This window comes from Anabrus simplex, chromosome 6 (genome assembly GCF_040414725.1).
Source record: "Anabrus simplex isolate iqAnaSimp1 chromosome 6, ASM4041472v1, whole genome shotgun sequence".
Taxonomy (NCBI): domain Eukaryota; kingdom Metazoa; phylum Arthropoda; class Insecta; order Orthoptera; family Tettigoniidae; genus Anabrus; species Anabrus simplex.
In genome coordinates, this window is record NC_090270.1 from 77,459,333 (window position 1) to 77,481,059 (window position 21,727).

The 21,727-nt window shown below is 41.5% G+C and overlaps 1 protein-coding gene across 2 annotated transcripts in view; it reads left to right on the forward strand.

The window, feature by feature from the left end:
• The window catches only part of LOC136876135 (G protein-activated inward rectifier potassium channel 4), a 355,451-nt gene that overhangs the window by 196,405 nt on the left and 137,319 nt on the right, over window positions 1-21,727 (forward strand). For both annotated transcript variants that reach the window (XM_067149835.2, XM_067149833.2), the window contains exon 2: window positions 13,789-14,473. In XM_067149835.2, coding sequence (XP_067005936.1) covers window positions 13,789-14,473 — 685 coding nt within the window. The remainder of the gene's footprint in view (window positions 1-13,788; window positions 14,474-21,727) is intronic.

Here is a 21,727-nt window from a genome sequence, read left to right on the forward strand (position 1 = left end):
GCACCTAGAACCATCTTCAGTGTTGTCGACAGTAACATTAGTTAAATGAGAAATGTTCAAAAGGATTAGGCTATAGAACAGCGTTGCAGTGAGCAATAAATAAATAAATAAATAAATAAATAAATAAATAAATAAATAAATAAATAAATAAATAAATAAATAAATAAATAAGTAACCCAGGGGTAGTAGTGGTACTATCACATAGAGTTCAGAGAGAGCTTTCCATTGATATATTTTAGCAGGGGTTGGAATTGATATTTAGATTGTCAAATAGCTTATTTTTTAACAAAAGAAACGGCTTGTAATAAAAATTATTAAATTTCCCTTTGATAAAATTAAATAATTTTTAGTCTTTCAGTAAAATGTGTGACGCAATGTTACCTAACAACAGTGCAGGCTGTGATGTTAAGTATTGATGGATGGCCATGACATACAGATCCAAGGCCTATGCAGCTCTCAAGGTACTGTTTCTAGGTAACATTACGTCACACATTTTGTTACATTGGTAGTGGTAGTGGTGATTGTTTCAAGAGGAAGTATAACTAGGCCACCATCCTCTATATAAAACTAATCAGAGAGAAAATAATGGAAGGGATCCGACACTTCGAAAAAAGAATTTATCAGCCAAAGTAAGACAAGGGCTACGAAGGGCTTGAAAATGAAAGACTTCCTAACCCTAGGAACCCATTTTGTTATATGACACTATTTCCTTACACAAATTTTCGGATGACCCCCAGGCTGATCTTCTCAATGCAAACTTTCCGTGCTCCTGGATTCGTGATAAGCCCCGCAAAAAAGTGGAATATGAACACTTCCAGATTTTCCTCCTTTCTACAGCCCCCTTAAGAGGGGATGACAATCGTATTCCACATCTGATTAAAAGTCTGATCACCACCACGTCCTTAGAACATAATTCCACAACTTTTAACAAATCTATCACAATCAATTTAAGTTTAAATTAAATGCGAGAGATCTGTATCGTTAGAGTTAAAGAACTCATTTGCAGGACAAAATTCCAGAGTCTTGTAAGACCAATAATAGCTGACAGGATGTTAAACTCACAGCATTAATTATTATGAAGTGTACAAGGTGCTACGTATTTCAGCAGACATTAAAGAATACACTGTAACGAAGCGTTAATGAGAGCATATTCCTGGACACCAGCACGACGACTTCCGCCTTGGGTACTCGAACCCAGCCCATTACATTTCACGCTTCACTTCTGTCCCAATTACATATAAACATGGACACAGGGGGCTTTTGGCTGTCAGCGATCATAAATTAGGGTTCAGCGACATCTTTACTGTATGCAATTCATCTGTGATCCGTTAAGTATGAGACCGTACAATAAATTGTGCGTAACGTTCCTTTGAGGCGCCACGGTCCTTAGACTGCGACGTTACAGAGACGAGGATAGAATAAAATCCTGCTACAGATATGCTTCTAATTACTTTTTTCACCTGCTGGTCGTCCGAATACACCAGCATCCCAATTCTAGATAACAGTAACTCCTCACTATTTAGAACTTCATCAGTTGGAATATGTGCGAGCCTCGGTCAAGTTGTGGATTATTTCCTGTGCCGTGTCCGGGCGAGTGGATGATGCAATAACCAACACTCATATAGCTCCTCTAGTAATGTCATTGTTCCAGCTAGTCTGCGATAAGTTTCCGTACAGCGTGATTTCTATTTATACAGCCGTGTTCGATTGGTTTAGTGCGTTAAGTGTTGAAAAGCGTATTTTCGTATGCTGTAGACTTTTAAGTGCAGTTCACACTGAAATTTTGAAGATACGTGAGGCTGACTTGCAGAAACTGAACCGGAGTATCATCACACATTACATCACTTGGCTACAGGTTGGAAGAGAACATTTTAACACTTACTGTAATGGGGTGAGTTTTTTGTTTTTCTATCTGGTTTTCAGTCTGATTATGCATTGATGGGTTTTCTGCGGGCGTACGTGAATGGTTTGACGGCGATCGAGCTCTCGTTTACTGACTTCTAGCGTGCAGGAAGGACGACAACCCTTACGAGACTCGCCCTGTATCGATACTGGGAATGTTGAGTTGGGCTTACGGTCAGTGATGTCCATAAAAGGACGGTTGTGTCGGGCCCATGGTCAGCTCGGAGTGAGTGTCGAATTGCCCCCATGGAACTATCCCCAGTAGTCAAAATATTTGTAAATCAGTTAAAATATGCAGTTAAAATAAGTTTTGAATGCGGTATGGACTCGTATCGATAGATTATGCCGCACTTAAAAGTACTCCTGCCCGATAAAATTCTGGCAACTCGGCTTCTCCGGAAACCTTAAAAAGTAATTAATTGAACTTACAGGCAATGTATTATTATTATTATTATTATTATTATTATTATTATTATTATTATTATTATTATTATTATTATTATTATTATTATTATTATTATTCAGTTTAGATCCTCTAAGGACCGCGAGATATCAACTATTCGCCTTCTTGAGGGCCCACTAAGTTTTCACCGGTTCAGACTGCTTTCTTCCATGCATCAGAATGGACATGCTTCAGTCGAGTTAGGACTTCTTCCTGATGAACCTGTCTAATTTTGTGTCTAAGGTTAGGTTAGGTGAGTGTTTAAGTAGTGATTTAATCACATATGAAATATTTTAACCTTATTTCATGTGTGTTAAAAAATACTTCTTTAATTAAGAAGTTATTATGATAATCTTTAAATGGGGATGCAATAATTTCAATAACTGTATCTAATTGATATTAAAATAAAATTTTGATATTTGTTAATATTAAGAAGTACATTCGAATAAAAACGAGTGGCTAAACATTAATAAATGGAGAAACCTTCCCCACTGAAAAGGGACGCACTAGACCTGGACCCTTCGACAGTAATCCGCAGGGGAATGCTTTGACCGCGGCCCAACTGGAATGTGATCATCTGTACATATTAGTTTTAATTCGTATCAACTTAGACACGTTTTATGATGACGCAGAGGGTGAGATTTTTTAAATTTTGTTTTACGTCGCACCGACACAGATAGGTCTTATGGCGACAATGGGATAGGGAAGGGCTATGAGTGCGAAGGAAGCGGCCGTGGCCTTAACTAAGGTACAGCCCCAGCATTTGCCTGGTATGAAAATGGGAAACCACGGAAAGCCATCTTCAGGGCTGCCGAGACTGGGGCTCGAACCCACTATCTCCCGGATGCAAGCTGACAGCTGCGCGCCCCTAACAGCCTGGTCAGCTCGCCCGGTGACGGTGAGATAGAACAGGGCAAGGACTGGAAAGAAACCGACCATGGCCTTAATTAAGGTTCTGTCCCAGCATTTGCCTGGTGTGAAAATGGAAAACTATTTTGGGGCTGCCGAAAGTGGGGTTCGAACCCACTATCAGCCGAATGGAAGCTTACAGCTATACGACCCGCACCGTTAAGCAAACTCTCTCGTTGGGAATATATCTAGTTGGCTTTCCACCTGGACCGCCGAGGATCATTCCCAGTCGATCTCGAGTTGGAATTTTCACCTAAAACAAATCACGTGGTGTTAGGAAGGTCATCCCCGACCTTAAACCCTCAGCCAAAACTCAAAATGAATCAGGTGGCTCCAAGTGACCTGCGGTAAGCTGAAGAAAATTGTATGGATATTACAAAATGAACAGTCCGTTAGGTGTGTCTCTGACTTTATGCCGTTTATTCTCAAGAACCACCGAATAGATCTTGACGTGGTTTTAACCACTGTGCAGAGTATTTATCGAGGAAGGTTTAGGCGCATGAAACGTTAATATATGACGAGAAGAAACCCAGCGGTGGCGATTTTAGTGAAGAAAGTCAAGTTAAAGCTGCCATCCACGCTCCTTGTTGCGTGACGTTGCCTAAACCGTTAACGATAGACTCAAAGTAAGTGTGTAAGAATACCTGAGCATATAACTCTATCTGAAAAAGGTAACCCTCAATAAGAATTTTTAATGCTATAGTTTGTAGCAAAAAAATAAAATCAACCTTAGAGACTATGTTGCGAGATTAATCGCGTTATCCTTATCAAAATAAATACTTTATTCAGGCAATCATTCATTCAGTGTGGTACTCATCTGCATTTAGGGCTGTTGCCCAGTGACAGATTCACTATCAGATGTTAACCTAAGTATTTTCTTAATTGATTTCAAAGAAGCTAGAAAATTATAGAACATCTCCCTTGAGAAATTATTTCAGTCCCTAATTTCTCTTCCTATAAAAAGAATATTCGTCCCAATTCATCCTGTTGAGTTCCAACTTTATTTTCACACGATCTTTCCTACTTTTATACATTTTGCTATACTTCGGACCGACACAGATAGGTCTTGTGGTGACGACGGAGCAGGAAAAGGAAGGAGTGGGAAGGATGTGACCGTGACCTTGATTAAGGTACAGCCTGGTGTGAAAATGCAAAACCACGGAAAAACATCTTCAAGACTGCCAACAGTGGGTTCGAGCCGCACTGTTGGCAGTCTTGAACATGATAACTACGTGACACAAACCGCTCAGCCTGATGATGCGTTCTTTCCTATTTAAAAATAATATATTCAAGCTCATTGTTTTATTGTTGACATTTTATTTGCAAACAATTGTCCACATCTCGAAGAGCATCAGTTCCAAATCATTCATCACCACTGACGCAGTAGATTTGGTCGACTGTGACTCCAGCAGCGCAAAACTCACCTCGCGACGCCTGGCCACCTTAAATTTTGAGACGCTCCCGATAACCCTTTTGATGTTCGACATTGGTGCGTTTTGTAATTTTGAAACGCGTTAAATACTCTCGAATGCATTTTCGATATTTTTGAAGTGATTTATTGTCCCCATTTTATAAAAGAAGAATTTTTCGCACTTCTTCGCACAAGAGTTTTCTCAAATATTCTCGACTTTATTTTTACCACATGCATATAATACTCGTAGAGATGAATCCAAAGACACCTCACATGACGTGCTACCACGCCAGAGTGCGGAGCTGTACTAATTTATAGCTGCGCGGCACGGCGTTTTTAGTACCTTAAGATGGCAGTACTATGGTGACATACGAAGATCAAAATCTTTTTGGGGTACCGGGCGAGTTGGCCGTACGCGTAGAGGCGCGCGGCTGTGAGCTTGCATCCGGGAGACAGTAGGTTCGAATCCCACTATCGGCAGCCCTGAACATGGTTTTCCGTGGTTTCCCATTTTCACACCAGGCAAATGCTGGGGCTGTATCTTAATTAAGGCCACGGCCGCTTCCTTCCAACTCCTAGGTCTTTCCTATCCCATCGTCGCCATAAGACTATTTGTGTCGGTGCGACGTAAAGCCCCTAGCAAAAAAAAACTTTTTGCTGGGTACGTTGGTCCTTCCTGCTGTAATGAGATATTGAAAATCCTCGTCACACGTATTTTCTGGAAATAATTTCATTTTTAAAACATTTACGATTTTGTAACGCTCACTATCTCAATTAAGGTCGCAAAACTACAGACGTGTTTACGTCAGAAATATAGAATATTCCTATAAAAGTATAAAATGGTTCCTCACTAGACGAGCCCGTCGTACATAACCTCAATTTTTATATAAACCACCGAACGAGTTGGCTACGCGCTTTCAGACGTGTAACTGTAAGCTTGCATTCGTCTTTTTTGCTATTTTGCTTAACGTCGCACTGACACAGATATGTCTTATGGCGACGATGGGATATGAAAGGTCTAGGAAGTGGAAAGAAGCGACCGTGGTCTTAATTAAGGTACAGCCCCGGCATTTCCCTGGTGTGAAAATGGGAAACCACGGAAAACCATCTTCAGGGCTGCCGACAGTAGGGCTCGAACTCCCGAAGCGACTGCAGCTATCGAGCTCGGTTGCATTCGTCTCACCGTTGACAGTTTCCTGTTTTTAAACCGGGCAAATGTCGGTGTAGTCCCATAATGAGGACTTGCAATGTTTGAAGACACTCAACATTATTAAACTCCATTTCTGGAGAATGTTTTGGATCTTTGCACGCTAACTGGTACTCATTTTGGGGCTACACCAAAAATGAGTACCAGGTTAATTCCTGGGGGCAAAGCGGCAGGGCGTAGAGCTAACCACTCTGCCCCATCAAGTGCCGAGGTTACGAATAGTGGAAGCCTTTACCTTCCAACCCTCCAAGGGCCTTCATGGCCTGTACGGAGATCACTGCGCTTTTGCTTTGCACGCTGACTTCCAATCGGTTCCAGGCTCTCGAAACTGAACGTGATAGTATGTACGTCCTCTAACCCTGACTGGTGTTCTGCCATCGCTTGTCTTCCGCGGATTCGGTCGAGTCATGTGAGTCATTGTGATTTAATTCCTGAAGAGAAGAGATCTCTGAATCTATCGTCGATCTGTTAGATGATGGCCGTACTTGCTCCGCTCTTCATGTCGGTTGATTGTGGTGGTAATAGTTTTAAGAGGATGTATAACTGGGAAATCATTCTCTCTCAATACTGATCAGAGTTCCGCCTCCATGGCTAAATGATTATCACACTGGACTTTGGCCCAAGGGGTCCTGTGTTCGATTCCCAGCCGGATCGGGGATTTTAGCACTAATTGGTTAATTCGTCTAGTTTGAGGACTGGAGGGGTGTGCCTTTTTCAACATTAGAATTCATCTTAGGTAGGGCCCAGTCCTCATAGACGCACACAGGACATCTATAGGTGTCACTGCAAAAGCCTTGTACCAGCCATTATTATTATTATTATTATTATTATTATTATTATTATTATTATTATATTGATCAGGGGGAAAATCAATGAGTTCCGACACTTCGGAAAATGAAGATATTGGTGAAACAAAGGGAAGAGCCGGGCTGAGTGGCTCAGACGGTTCAGGAGCTGGCTTTCTAATCCTGACTAAGTCCGGTGGCATTTACAGGTGCTCAAATACGTCAACCTCATGTTGGTAGATTTACTGGCACGTGCAAGAACTCCCGTTTCTGCTTCCGTGCGTTGAAGATCTATTACTAAAATATAACAACTACAATATCCGGCTCCATGGCTAAATGGTTAGCGTGCTGGCCTTTGGTTGCAGGCGTCCCGGGTTCGGGAATTTTAACCATAATTGGTTAATTTCGCTGGCATGGGGGCTGGGTGTATGCGTCGTCTTCGTCATTTCATCCTCATCACGAGGCGCAGGTCGCCTACGGGAATCAAATCAAAAGACCTGCATCTGGCGAACTTGTCCTCGGACACTCCCGGCCATACGCCATTTCATTTCAACGACTAGAAATGTATTTCAAGAAGTAAATTACGAGTAAGAATCACATTTATTAAAAGGTAAAAGGTAACGATTAGGCCCACAAGTGAATTAATTATTAAGAATGTTATCGTTACCAAGTAATTCGTTTATTTACCATCTCTGGGTACAAGTAAGTGGAAGCAAGTCCAGACTCTGGTAAGGGGGCCGTGATTACCAACCCACTCTCCGTAGACTAAAAGCGCCCACTTCAGTCACCTCTAATGACAGTAAAGACAGACGGGACATATCATGTACATATATTCTGCTGCCCCCTCTCACAGGGAGTGATCAAGTGACGGTAGGGAGGGATTCCAACTTCACCTTGCCAATGGTCATAGCATATCACTCTCTCACTGTATTTTTAAACAGGTCGAGTACATACGGCTGTCAAGTAGTTCACAAGCTCGCGGACAACCGAGAGCGTAGAACCCGAATCAGCAGGACGTTACTTTTCATTCAGAAAATCTCATATGCATTGAACACGATTCCAAACATGGCCAAATGACATTTAGTCACTGACTTTTCAAGGCCACTTAATCCTGTCACGACTCATTTTAATGAGATGATGTCAGTTGTTTTCAGGAACGTGTCTATGAAAAGGAAAGTCAAGGATATGAGAACTACTAGATATAAATAATTTCGTTAAAACATATAAACAAAAACGGGACCTCGATAAAATCCTCGTATTGTGACCTTGATCCACTAACACCATCACCGAAGATACGTGTCGTATTGGTTAACTTTGTTGATATCTAACCACATGCCGCTGAGTGAGGGTGGCGGTCGTCCCGTCAGCTCACGGTCTGTGATGGAGCGTCTGTGATGATCTGTTCATGACGACACCGTCACGGTCCGATTGTGAACTACAGTTAACGACCTTGTCCGCCAAGTAAATTATCGCTTAGGATAAAGGGCCAAGGTGAAGAGCAAGTGGGTTAGTGAGGAAATCATCTTGGAGGACTTCCATTATATACCTGTTTGATGCTGAAATATTGAGCTGATAACAGAATTATACTGTACAAGTATGGTAATGTGAAAAATTAATCTCCTCTCGTCTATACTGGACGTTATGTATTAAACTGTTAAAGTGAGAACTATAAGTGGTAGAGCCCTTGGTTTCTGACCCTAATGTGACAAGTTCGATCCGGGCTCACTTTTGTGTCAGGGTCTTAAATACCCAGTCTTGTGCCGGTAGATTTAAAGTTGAAGCATCGCTTCAATGAGAAGTTAGTGATGGTATCACTAAAGCTAATCGTATACACCTTCTCTTAAAAATAACAACAGAACAGTCGTTTTGTATATACAGAATCGGTTAGCTAACGTACAGTAGTGTAGCTGCTAGTCACCCGTACTGGACATGATTATGTTCACTGCTGTTCAGATCGATCAACCATCATTAATGATCAGAATTTAGTACTGTCGCCCAGGTGGCAAGTTCCCTATTCGTTGTTTACCTTGTTTTTTCTTACATGTTTTCAAAGAACTCTGAAATTTTTCGAACATTTCCCTTGATACATTTTTCCAATCCCTTACTTCTTGTCCTATAAATGATCTTTCCCCTAATTTGTCCTCTTGAATGCCAACTTTATCTTCATATTATGACCTTTCCTACTTTTAAAAGCTCCCCCAGCTTATTTGTCTACCAATGTCGTCTCACGCCAGTTCTTCACTGAAAGCACGGAACATACCGCTTAGTCGAGCAGCTCGTCTCCTTACTCCCAAGTCTTCCCAGCCAAAAGTTTGCAACATTTTCGTAACACTAAACTTTTGTCGGATATCACCCAGAACAAATCGTACTGCTTTCCTATAGATCTCTTCCAGTGTTAAACAACTTTAGACACAAAAATCGTGGACTATTAAATGTAGGATGCTGTTCGCATGCTAAACCAGGTGATTCGAAACATCGCGGGGGTCGAAATACAATAACTTTCTAACTGGAGCGTACGAGTACAGTCCAGGAACGAAAACCTGCGTCAGGGCAACTCGAAGAATGTCAGTAACGACATAAGACAACTTTCTTTTCCAAATATTTCTACATTACTAATAAATTTTTGCACCGTATTTTATATCACCTTGTATATAACGTCGTAAGTTGGGAACATTAATTTTGATAGCCTCCATTTCAACAATCCTACCTGTCCCCAGGACAGTCGAACTTGTACTCACCAAGTGCCTGACAGATATTGATATATGAGAGAGCCGTAACGAATATGATACGAGCCCACATGCAGGAAACAAAATTTGGCCCCCTCAAATAAATTGTATAGCCGAAAACCAATCAATATCACACAAAAATTTAACTACAGCGTATACTTATGCACCTTGCTACTTTACTACAAGAACACAAAAATAATTTATTAAAGATTTTATCATGGAAGTTAAATATTTTGTAGGGAATGAAGTACTTCTTCTTCTCCTTTATCTGTTTACCCTCCAGGGTCGGTTCTTCCCTCGGACTCAACGAGAGATACCACCTCGAGGGCAGTGTCCTGTAGCTTCAGACTCTGAGTCGGGGATACAACTGGGGAGGATGACCAGTACCTCGCCCAGGCGGCCTCACCTGCGATTCTGAACAGGGGCCTTGCGGGGGGATGGGAAGGTTGGAAGGGATAGACAAGGAAGAGGGAAAGAAGCGGCCGTGGCCTTAAGTTAGGTACCATCCCGGTATTTGTCTGCAGAAGAAGTGGGAAATATCGGAAAACCACTTCCAGGATGGCTGAGGTGGGAATCGAACCCACCTCTACTCAGTTGACCTCTCGAGGCTGAGTGGACCCCGTTCCAGCCCTCGTACCACTTTTCGAATTAGGTGGCAGAGCCGGGAATCGAACCCGGGCCACACTGACCACTACACCACAGAGGCGGACGGGAATGAAATACAACGTAAATAAATATAGCCTACGTTCCTATCTTTTGTCTTTGGATTTTAGAAACTTTAATGTTCTCACATAAGAAACTGGATCGTGCATCGTTGGACACCCATGGATGACACATTGAACGCTGAGGAGCATGGGTACACAGGGTCATAATATTCCGTTGGTATTTCTTTATAAGTTTCAGTTTCGGAAATGACCATTTTGCAGGAGAAACAAAGCAGGAATAATTAGGTCTAAAATGTTATGTTTTTGGTACCAATTTGCACAGTTTCTTTAATAACTTGGCGAGAGCGTGCCGCTCGTTTTACGAGAGACATCTGTCTTAGACTCAACATAATAACAATAATGTCCAAGTATAGGCCCTATGCAACATTCCGACAATTACTCTATATACGCACTGTAAAAACAAACTTTTTCGGACCATTCTACAAACACATCACGATGTCACCTTCCCCTTGCAGACTTGCTTTCTGGTGAAGTTATTTATTCATTTCTTTACTTTCTCTGGGGAAGTCTGCAGATCCTTTAAGGGCACATGTCTGTGAAGACCACATTAAAATAGTAAAATATCACTATTTTTTTGCCGTCATAATTTGGACATAAATACTTATTACAGGTGGACAGAAAATATTATATGCAATGAATAAACCTTGTAGATTGTTATTATTAGCTACTGGTTAAGCTTAATGGTTACATTTTTATGACATTTTATTCCTTGCGATGTTTTTCATGACTACAAATCCACTCCAAGCTCGGAAACTACTCGCGTGATATGAATGATATTTTTACAGCTACTGCGTACAGCATGTACGTAGATAGCATACTACAATCATGATATTTCCTAAAATAGTTCTTTTGTGAAGAAAAGTTCGAATATTCAAATTTTCAAAAATTGTCGAAAATGTTATTACCCTTGTTTTCATAAAGAGATTCATCCATGATTATACTCCTTTTTAAAGATAATTGCTCACTAAAACAGTGTGGCTAATTTCATTTTTATGTGATTAATGGTTACAGAGATAGGAAAATGAATATTCGTTCACAGGAGATCAATTCAAAAAATACAATTTCAGTATCTCATTAACTATTAATGATAGATCAGTGTTATTTGGCACACGGCTTTAGTGCAATTGTCTTAATAGTGAACAACAATTATGAATGCAGGTCTTTATTTATGAAAAATAGTCCCTAACATATTCAATATCATTTGAGAAAATTTGAATAGCAACATTTGAAATGTTTCTGCAATAAAAGGGTTTACCAAAGATCATGAATTTAGTCTACTTTATGCCTAAGTGCTGTGGGAAGTAGCTGTAAAAGTATCATTCATGTCATATGAGTAGTTTCCGACTTTCCCCTTCCGACAACTTGGAGTGAATTTTCAATCATGAAAAACATCGCAAGGAATAATCTGCCATAAAAAAAATTAACAGTGAATTATAACCAGTAACCAATAAGCTATTAACAATCTACAATGTTCATTCATTGGACATAATAAATTTTGTTCATCTAGAATAAATATTTCTGTACAAATTTCAATAGCAAAAATAGTGTTTTTCCACTACCTTACTGTGGTCTTCACAGATGTGTGCCCTAAAGCTCTGGGCCCACCAGCATTGCAGAGCTTGTTGGCCTTAACGTTACGCTACTGATGATGATGATGATGATGCTTGTTGTTTAAAGGGGCCTAATATCTAAGGTCATCATCCCACCCTACTGATATATAATCAAATACGATGGGAAGTTCTTCTGTAATCATTGCTTATTGTACCAATTCGAGCCACTCACAGCGGTAAGTATAAATAAAATGAATACAAGAAACTCGGCTACAAATAATGAGTGTTCAACTATTTAATTTTAAGGCCTCCTTACGTGTACTTAAACATGTTCGTGGGTCTTGATGTTGAAATTTGTTATGTAAAATACTATAATCACTTTTAGGATGAACGATGCATCTGTCCAGTTGGGAGTTCAGCCACTTGAATCTTCAATGTCCTAGATAATATTGTCAGGAGAATTACAGGCAACACATTCAACTGGAAATGTAGCTTTCTTCCAGTCATGATTAATCGTGTTATTGAATATGAAGGGAATGAACTGATTATGGACAAGTGCATGAAAGATGGTGATAGATTTACTGCCCTGGATGTAAAAATAAAAAGTTTGGCGAACATCCTTCTATTGACGTAAAGTGCCCGAGCTGAGCGCTGGTCTTCTGAGCTCAAGATGGCATGTTCAGTTCTGGTTCAGTCCAGTGGTATTTGAAGGTCAGCCTCGTGTCGGTAGATTTACTGGCGCGTTAAAGAACTCCTCCGGGACAAAATTCCGGCATCTCGGTTATTCCGAAAACCATAGTTGAAGTTGTTAGTATTACTTAAAACCAGTAACATTATTATGACGAAACAAGTACACATCCAAAGGTTGAGGAAGGGAAGTTGCACCATGTGTTTATCCGAAATTGCGAACAGATTTTATCAGAAATGTACGGGTCAATATGAACAGCTAAAACTTGCATTACTGCCATCTAGTGGATCATTTGTGAGTATTTAGAAAAGATGAAATAAATACCCGCCGGGCACTTCGTGAATGTTCCTTGTTTTCACAATAATTTGCTTTACGTCGCACCGACACAAATAGGTTTTATCGCTACGATGGGACAGGAAAGGACTAGGAGTGAGAAGGGAGTGACCGTGGCCTTAATTAAGGTACAGCTCCAGCATTTGCCTGGTGTGAAAATGGGAAACTACGGAAAACCTTCTTCAGGGCTGCCGACAGTGGAGTTCGAACGCATTATCTCCCGAATACAAGCTCAAACCGCGTGGGCAATTCGCTCGATGGTGATGGTGGTTTGACTTGAACGTTCGTTTAAGCTCTTTGAAGCTGGAGCTCCAGATATTTGACCTGAATATGGTGCTTTGACGTGCTAACAAAGTCTACTGGCACAGGTTTCTAGAATTTATGCCGACGTAATGCCGACCGACCGTGGCAGACTTTAATCCCGCGATCTATGGCGCAGGATCTGAGCTGCGGAACACAACTGGTCACTTAAGTCTTTGTATAAAGAAATATAAAACAAGTCATTGGTTAATCTCGAGTCATTGGCGGATAATAAAGTTATGTTATAAAGGTTTGTTATTTTAAGCATCATTGACAGTATGAAATGAGGACACATATCTCGTTCGTTGACTCGTCGCCGCGTAATGTCGATGTCTAGATCCTAGGTCTAGTCTTTTTATTTTTACTGCCACCTGGGGACAGCCAATAGCTGACGGCTATTTTCAGTTCAAGAGAGGTGCTATAATGAAACCAGCATGCTCTCCTGATCGTTCCTCTAGTCCTTTTTTATTTATTTTGCCCACACTCCATCATGACAAACAATATAGTGAATGCGGTAGATGTAATCCCCACCTGCCCGCCACCCTGAGATTCTGCAATAAGAAATAATGTTGGCACTTGCCAATTTTTTTGTTTAAAAAAAGAAGTTCCCAAGGAATGCCATTAGGTATGATGCCAAGTCACTGGTGATGTTCTTTTAACTTAGTCCTTTTCTTTCTTCTTCTTCTATTTTCTCTACCTGTTCTGAAGCCGTTGTTGTTGTTTGCAAAAACCAGTGTCATGTTAAATGTTTCACCCGATGAATATACGCGACTAAATGCTAACGCTCATGTTTTGTCTGTATGTTACCAGGTATCGGCCAACCCGGTTCAGTTCAAGACGAGTTCGCAAGAGGGTGGTCTTCAAGAACGGCGACTGCAATGTGATACAGGGTAATGTCGCCAAGCGAAGACGACGTTACCTTCAAGATATCTTCACCACCTTAGTGGATGCGCAATGGCGGTGGACTTTGTTAGTGTTTGCTATGAATTTCGTCCTCAGTTGGCTAGCGTTCGCTGTTCTTTGGTGGTTGGTAGTGTTTACTCACGGTGATCTCAACCCGGAGAATAATCGTAAAGTAGCCGAGGCCATGAACTACGTGCCTCCTCCGCCAGCGAATGGCAGTGATAGTGTGAGTGCGAAAGAGTGGGTTCCATGTGTGCGTGATATTAGTGGATTTGCATCTTGTTTTCTGTTTAGTGTAGAGACCCAACACACGATAGGGTATGGCGCCAAACACACGACAGAGGAGTGTCCAGAGGCCATCTTCGTTATGTGCCTGCAGAGTATCACCGGTGTGATGATACAAGCGTTCATGGTGGGCATAGTGTTCGCCAAGTTGTCGCGGCCCAAGAAGAGGACACAGACGTTGCTCTTCAGCCGAAATGCTGTCATCTGTCAAAGGGACGGTTACTACTGCCTCATGTTCCGAGTGGGCGATATGCGCAAGTCGCACATCGTGGAGGCGCATGTGCGCGCTCAGCTCATCAGGAAGAAGGTGAGTATTTATTTTCTTATTATTATTTTGTCGTTCTCAATGGACGTTTGTAGTCAATTTAGTACAGCCCTCCTTGCTGACAGTACTGTAACTCTAAATACGAGGGACGTTCAGTATACTGTATAATGCAACACATTTTATTTCTCAGCCAATTTCGGTTCTAAAAAAATTTATTTTGTTTGGGACATCTTTGAATATTCCCGCTTCGTCTCGTAGAGTTTCATTAATTTCCAATTGGTGGCAGCGCTATAACTAGCCTTCAAAATGGCGTCTGTAACGGAGGTAAGTTACGTACGAAACAGAAAGCAGTTATTGAGTTACTTTCGGTGGAAAACCAGGGCATCACAGATATCCATAGGCGCTTACAAAATGTTCTGGGTGATTTCCGACGAAAGAACAGCGTTACAAACATGTTGCGAAGTTTGGGCTGGGAAGACTTGGGAGAAAGGAGACGAGCTGCTCGATTAAGTGGTATGTTCCGAGCTTTCAGTGGAGAGATGGCGTGGAGTGACATCGGTAGACGAATAAGTCTGAGTGGTGTCTTTAAAAGTGGGAAAGATCACAATATGAAGATAAAGCTGGAATTCAAGAGGACAAATTGGGGCAAATACAGTATTAGTTTATAGGAAGGGGAGTTAGGGATTGGAATAAGTTACCAAGGGAGATGTTCCATAAATTTCTAATTTCTTTGCAATCATTTAAGAAAAGGCTAGGGAAACAACAGATAGGTAATCTGCTACCTGGGCGACTGTCCTAAATGCAGATCAGTATTTATTTCTCTATTTATTTATTTATTTATTTCTCTATTTATTTATTTCTTTCTCTATTTCTTTCTCTATTTATTTCTCTATTTATTTATTTATTTATTTATTTATTTATTTATTTATTTATTTATTTATTTATTTATTTATTTATTTATTTATTTGGAGAAAAGCACGGTGAGTCGTTGGGCGAGGCGTGTTTCATCACAACAAGGTCGAGCAAACCTCTCTGAGCTGGACTATTCTTCCTCATCCAACCTACAGCCCGGTACTCGTGCTTTCTGACTTCCATCTGTTTGTCCCAATGAAGGATGCACTCCCGACAAGCACTACATGGATGGTGGAGAAGCTATCGACGCAGCAGAACGTTGGCTCTGACATCGACCAGTCGAGTGGTACCATGTAGGCATACTGGCCTTCACATTACGGTGGCGTAAGGCCGTAGCATTGAACGGAGATTATGTTGAAAAATACGCTATTGTAGCCAAAGGTTTGGGGAATAATATGGTGTATTTGGATCCTCAATGAAACCAACCTGCATTTAGAAAAAAGAAGTGTGTTGCATTATACGTTGAACTCCCTTCGTAAGTCAGCTGATGATGGATTAGACCTCTTACGTAACTAGAAAGTATCTCGTCGCCCAGCGACTCCATTTCCTCTTGGTTTTCCTTGCAGTATGACTTGCTGAAGACCAGTGTTGCCAATACGTCAGTTTTTCCACTAAATCTAGTTTGTGTTTAGTGTATGTCAGTGGGCAAATTTTAACATACAGTGGATATACAATCTTTTTCATGCTTACGTCAGTAGATATTTAGGTGGTTTTTCAATTAAAGTTTTATGCAGAATGATAGTAAAATAATAGTTCAAATTTAAGTCCTTGAACCGGGCAAGTTGGTCGTGCGGTTATGGTCCTGCAACTGTGAGCTTGCATTTGGAAGATAGTGGGTTCGAACTCCACTGTCGGCAGCCTTGAAGATGGTTTCCTGTGGTTTCCTGTTTTCATCAGACAATTACGGCCACGATCCATTCCTTCCCCTCTTTCCTATCCTATTGTCGTCATAAGGCCTATCTGGGTCAGTGCGACGTGAAGCAAATTGTAACCAAAACGTTTTACTGTATTTTTCGCACGCTTTTCCGGGGGTGCAAAGCACGATCTCCTCCACGTCATAATAATAGGCAATTTATCCATCAGGAAACTGCACTATATTTTATTATCGTATCGAGATAAGAGGTAAGCTAATGGTGTATTCTGCCCGAAGGCAGGTCCGAACCTCCACAGAGGTATGCCTGAGCCGGAGTTTACGTACGGGAGGGTGGCCAATTCCTTCCCGCTCTCCATTCCCTTAGCCCCCACCAACAGCGCGTGGCAACCCATCCAAATCTTGACCATGCCCAATGTTGCTAAACTTCGGAAATCTCACTCGATCCGGTGTTTCAACACGGCTACAGCCGTTGGCTTATCGAATTAGAAATAATAATAATAATAATAATAATAATAATAATAATAATAATAATAATAATAATAATAATAATATGGTTTCAGATACCATACTGTACACATTTTGATCTGATGCCTTCTTGGTCGCCTGCATGTCAGTTTCAACAATCTGTTTTATTCTGTTAGATGGCAGGGAAACTGGAACTCCGTCGGGTAAACCCTAAATGTGTCGGCAGAAATATAATGGTTCCTTTTCCGCCCTTCAGAAATCGGCTGCCTCTGCCAGATTTGAACCCATGATCTTCCGATCCGGAGGCCAACACACTATCACTGATCCACAGAGGGAATTAGTGGTTTTGGAGAGATAATCATCTCCTAATAATACCAATCATATGTGAGGAGAATGAAGAGATCCAAAATGTATATACCGGTGAAAGAACGGGAAAAACCGTTGCCGGAATGAAAACGAAAGACGGATTAGGCTTCAGATGCTTAATATCATCAAGATCGTAGAAGAAAGAGACTTGATCAAGGAGAGTCAGACAGTAAGAACGAATGAGAAGAGACTTACACCATTAGTAAACTGCACCGTATTCTGTTTCTCATATTACTGTTAAGTTTCATCGAAAAATGTGTCAAACAAAAGTGTTTAGGGTTAGATTTTCCTTAATATTGCTCCTGTATTTTTATATGTTCGCACAAGAAAATATTCTCGTCCGCCTCTGTGATGTGGTGGTTAGTGTGATTAGCTGCCACCTCTGGAGGACCGGGTTCGATTCTCGGCTCTGTCACGAAATTTGGAAAGTGGTACGAGGACTGGAACGCAGACCATTCAACCTCAGGAGGTAAACTGAGTAGAGGTGCTCGATTCCCATCTCAGCCACCTCAACCATCCTCGAAGTGGTTTTCCGTGGTTTCCCACTTCTCCTCCCAGAAAATACCGGGATGGTACCTAACTTACGGCCACAGCCACCTCCTTCCCTCGCGATACTTCCATCCCCCACAAGGCCCCTGTTCAGCATAGCAGGTGAGACCGCTTGGCAAGGTACTTATCCTCCTCCTCAGTTTTATCCCGACCAAATATCTCACACTTAAGATGGCAGGGGTGGTATTCCTCGGTGGGGAAAAAGTCCCGAACAAGAGTTCTGCCAAGAACACTTTTCTCTAGTTACAGGATAAAGTGTAGAAGTTAAACCCTTAACGAGTGATAATTTCTCCACCTGAATTTGATGAGACTCTAAATCATATCCAAATGATCATGGTAAAGACAATAAATCTTCATTTTCCGTATTTTTAAACTTGCGATACGGGTAGAATAGCATTATGAGAGTGATTGCTAATACAAAATAAAATCTAAGATCATTTTTCCTCCTTTTTATCTGTGTCAGATGAAGTAATCATTATCTGAGAAACACTTCTAGCTTGTGTGCTTCCGTTTTATTACGTACTATATTTGATAATAACTTTCTAAAACTACATATTTAGAAACTTTGTTCATAGAAACTGTCTTAAGAATGCCAATGAAGACTTTCACGGCTGCAGATCATAAATCACGCCAATACAGTGGGTTACAAGGTGTGCGTGTGTATGTGTGGTTGGGTGGTTGGGTTTAAATGCTGCGCGCACACACACACATGCATGCATGGTCTAACAACAAGTTTTCTTGCTGAGATTTTTGCCTTAAGAAGGCTTGTAAATAATATTAATTATAATGTTTTGATTTTACGTCCCACTAACTACTTTTGCGATATTTGGAGGCTCCGAAGTACCGGCATTTTGTCCCGCAGGAGTTCTTCAACGTGCCGGTGAACCTACCAACACGAAGCTGACGTACCTAGTCACCTTCAAATACACTTCCATTGCAATGCAAGCCTTCTTCGATTGGTGTTCTCAAGCCGTTCTCAACCCTTGCGCAGATTTACTACTACTAATACCACCAAAATGTCTTCATTCCTCCCCTGAGGGGGAAGGCGGGCCTCTTAGGCGGTGACGCCGTCTCTCAGGCCAGGAGATTTGTTACGTTGAAGGAGATGTTCGGAGAAAGAGAGGGGGTTGGTGTAAGCCATTCAGCCCGGCTATCCACTTCTATTTCCTACGACGCATGTTAATGTCAGTGGATGTTTGATGGGTTCTTGTACACAGCTCTTCATTGGAGATTACCTGTGACCACCATATCCTCAGGATATACCTGAAACTGGTGTTCACAAATGCTTGGAGTCGCTAATCAGTTATTAGTTCCACACCCATAGAGCAGTACTGACTGGACATACATATTGAAAGTGCGTGGTTTGGTATAGGTGTTAAGTTACCTACAATTCCAGATTGATTCACCATTGCAATGCCCCTTTAGCCTTATTTATTCTATTTCCTATATAACCCATAGTTCCTCCCTCAGTGGTGACCATGCTTCCCATGTCGCAGAACTGCTTGAATTGTTCGGTCTCTTGGTTTCCTAAAAGTAATAGTGCCTTATTTTGGTTATTATAGCTCATCTCCTTGGTTTTCTTTCCATTGATCTTCAATCCTACCTTTGATGCTTCGGTTTTTTAATCATTCAGCTTTGCTTCCTTAGCCTTGAAACTGCTGGCAAGTCATCCGCGAAGTTGAGCGTATCAGTGTCCTACTGCTGTGTATCCTTATATCTGACAGTAAAATGAGGTTTCACTAAACGAGCTCTATCTATCTCAATTTTTAAAGTGGCTTTGTATGTTACTTGCAGACAGCTCCTCAGTTAAAATCACGTGGTTGAGTGCAACCTGTTCCAGCCCTCAGGGTTAGCACCATTGGACTATCAGTGAATAGAACATATGCAAGGGACAAGCGCACTACCCCTACGTCACGGAGCTGGGTGGTATCAATCTTCCCACCAGGATTTATAAGGCGTGATCAGAAAGTTTCCGTTTGAGGGCGTTGCTGCAGCGGACATGAAACGTAGCGCAACTCCGATGCGGGTATACTATAGACATGGACATGTAGGCAAAGGGATTAATGTGGCAGTCGTGTCGTGCCGAGGTGCGTGCATTAAATGCGGCACGAGAATTAGAGCGACAGTTATTATCAAATGCGTCCAAACAGGACCAACGTGCTGTTATTCTGTTCTTAGCTGACGAAAGACAAACACCGGTGGACATCCATCGGAGAATGATGACTGTGTATGGGGCAGCATGTCTGTCGAAAACCACTATTGTGCGGGTTGCGTTTCGACACAAGACGCTGGTCGATCTGGGAGGCCAGCTTCATCCATTATGGACACCAACAAGCGGGCGGTGGATGAGGCCATTAGGGGCGGACTGGCGCATATCCATTCGTGCGCTAGTAATGGGTCTCGACATCAGTTTCGACGCTTCCTGTCACAATGATGTGTAGCAGGCGGTTACGGACTTCTTCAGGCAGCAGGAGTCGGTGTTTGCCACACGGGGATCTTCAACCTGGTGCGTCGGTGGGATGAGTGCCTTAATGCTTAAGGTGATTTTGCCTGATTGGCATCCCGATTCAAGACTGTACGGCTGTCGAATGGAAACTTTTTGATCGCCCCCTTATAATTTCTGGGAATGAAATCTAGGAAAATAGGGAGAATATTTTCAATTTCGGTGTCTAAAAATATTGATTTAAGGGTAAGTAAACAAGGCAACCATCCCCCCACTAATCTCCTTCCTCAGTTGTACCACATTCTAGTAGTGAGAACTGGGTTGCGTAAAAGGACTTGAACCTGTTTAACGGCCAGGTGCCCTTCCCAACGCAACCCTATCTGGAGGGATGTATTCATAATTGCGTTTTTCCTGTGGTAGTTGTTATGTCGTATGTATTGATACAAATACGAACACCCTGTGTCCATGCCAGAAGAATTAGAAGGCGCGGTAAACATATCGAACCGGCCGGGAATCGAACCCGGGACCCTTTGAATCGAAGGCTCTGACGCTGACCATACAGACACAGATAGGTCTTATGCCGATGATGAGATAGGAAAGGGCTAGGAGCGGGAAGGAAGCAACCGTGGCCTTGATTAAGGTACAGATCCGGCATTTGCCTGGTGTGCAAATGGAAAACCACGGAAAACCGCCTTTAGAGCTGCCAACAGTGGGAATTTCTGCCCGCTATATCTATCTATCTAACGGCTACGTGACCCAAACCGCCTAGCCAACTACTGTAGCTTGGTATTATCATTATTATTATTATTATTATTATTATTATTATTATTATTATTATCAACATAATAAAAATTCAAGTTTGTAGCAAGAAGATAGTATATGTATGCATGAACATGGTAAATAAATAATTTTATATGTTTATCACCTTCATGACATTAAAATCGCTGATATCTGCTGTCATTCACAGACAGGAAATGTTTTATCACTTGGCATGTTAGACAACCTTTAGAAATAAATCGGTATAATGGTATATGAGAATAGGAATTAAGTAAAATATAAAAGGTCATGGTCTTGAGACCTTCCTTGACAGTAAGAAAATACCAGGCTCGACATTTAAACCGATGTAAATATATTCCTCTTATTATGTAACATGTTTTGTAAGCGACCAGTTACTACTAACTACAGCCAACAGAGCTGAATTTCTAGCAAGTCCATTCGTGAGATAAAGCCCTATCAGCTCGTTAAGATTCATACTGATACCGCCTCTCCAGCACATAAAACAGAACGTTTGTCTCTGAAATATCTCCCCTAGCTATACCATGAAATAACGCGTGTCAGAGTTCTCGCCCGAAACTCCACCCTGGGACCAATATGTTACTCGTATATCCCAGCTTTTATGGCCGAATGTGCTTGTTTCCCTTTCCTCTTGTGATCATCGCTTTAGTGAACTAGAGATTATCATACTGCCTTCTCATTCGGTTGAACAGAGACCTATTCCCGAATTTTCTGGCGATAACTGCCGCTACAAAGTTTTAAGTATCCATTCTTTCACGCATTTGTTCAATATATAATTTTAGCTTTCAGCCCGAATGCTGTTTCAATCCCCAACAGCTCCACCATTTCCACCATCAGCTATCATAGATAGCTTTGGCGCCACTGAAGATGCGTACTATGGAAATGGGGTGTG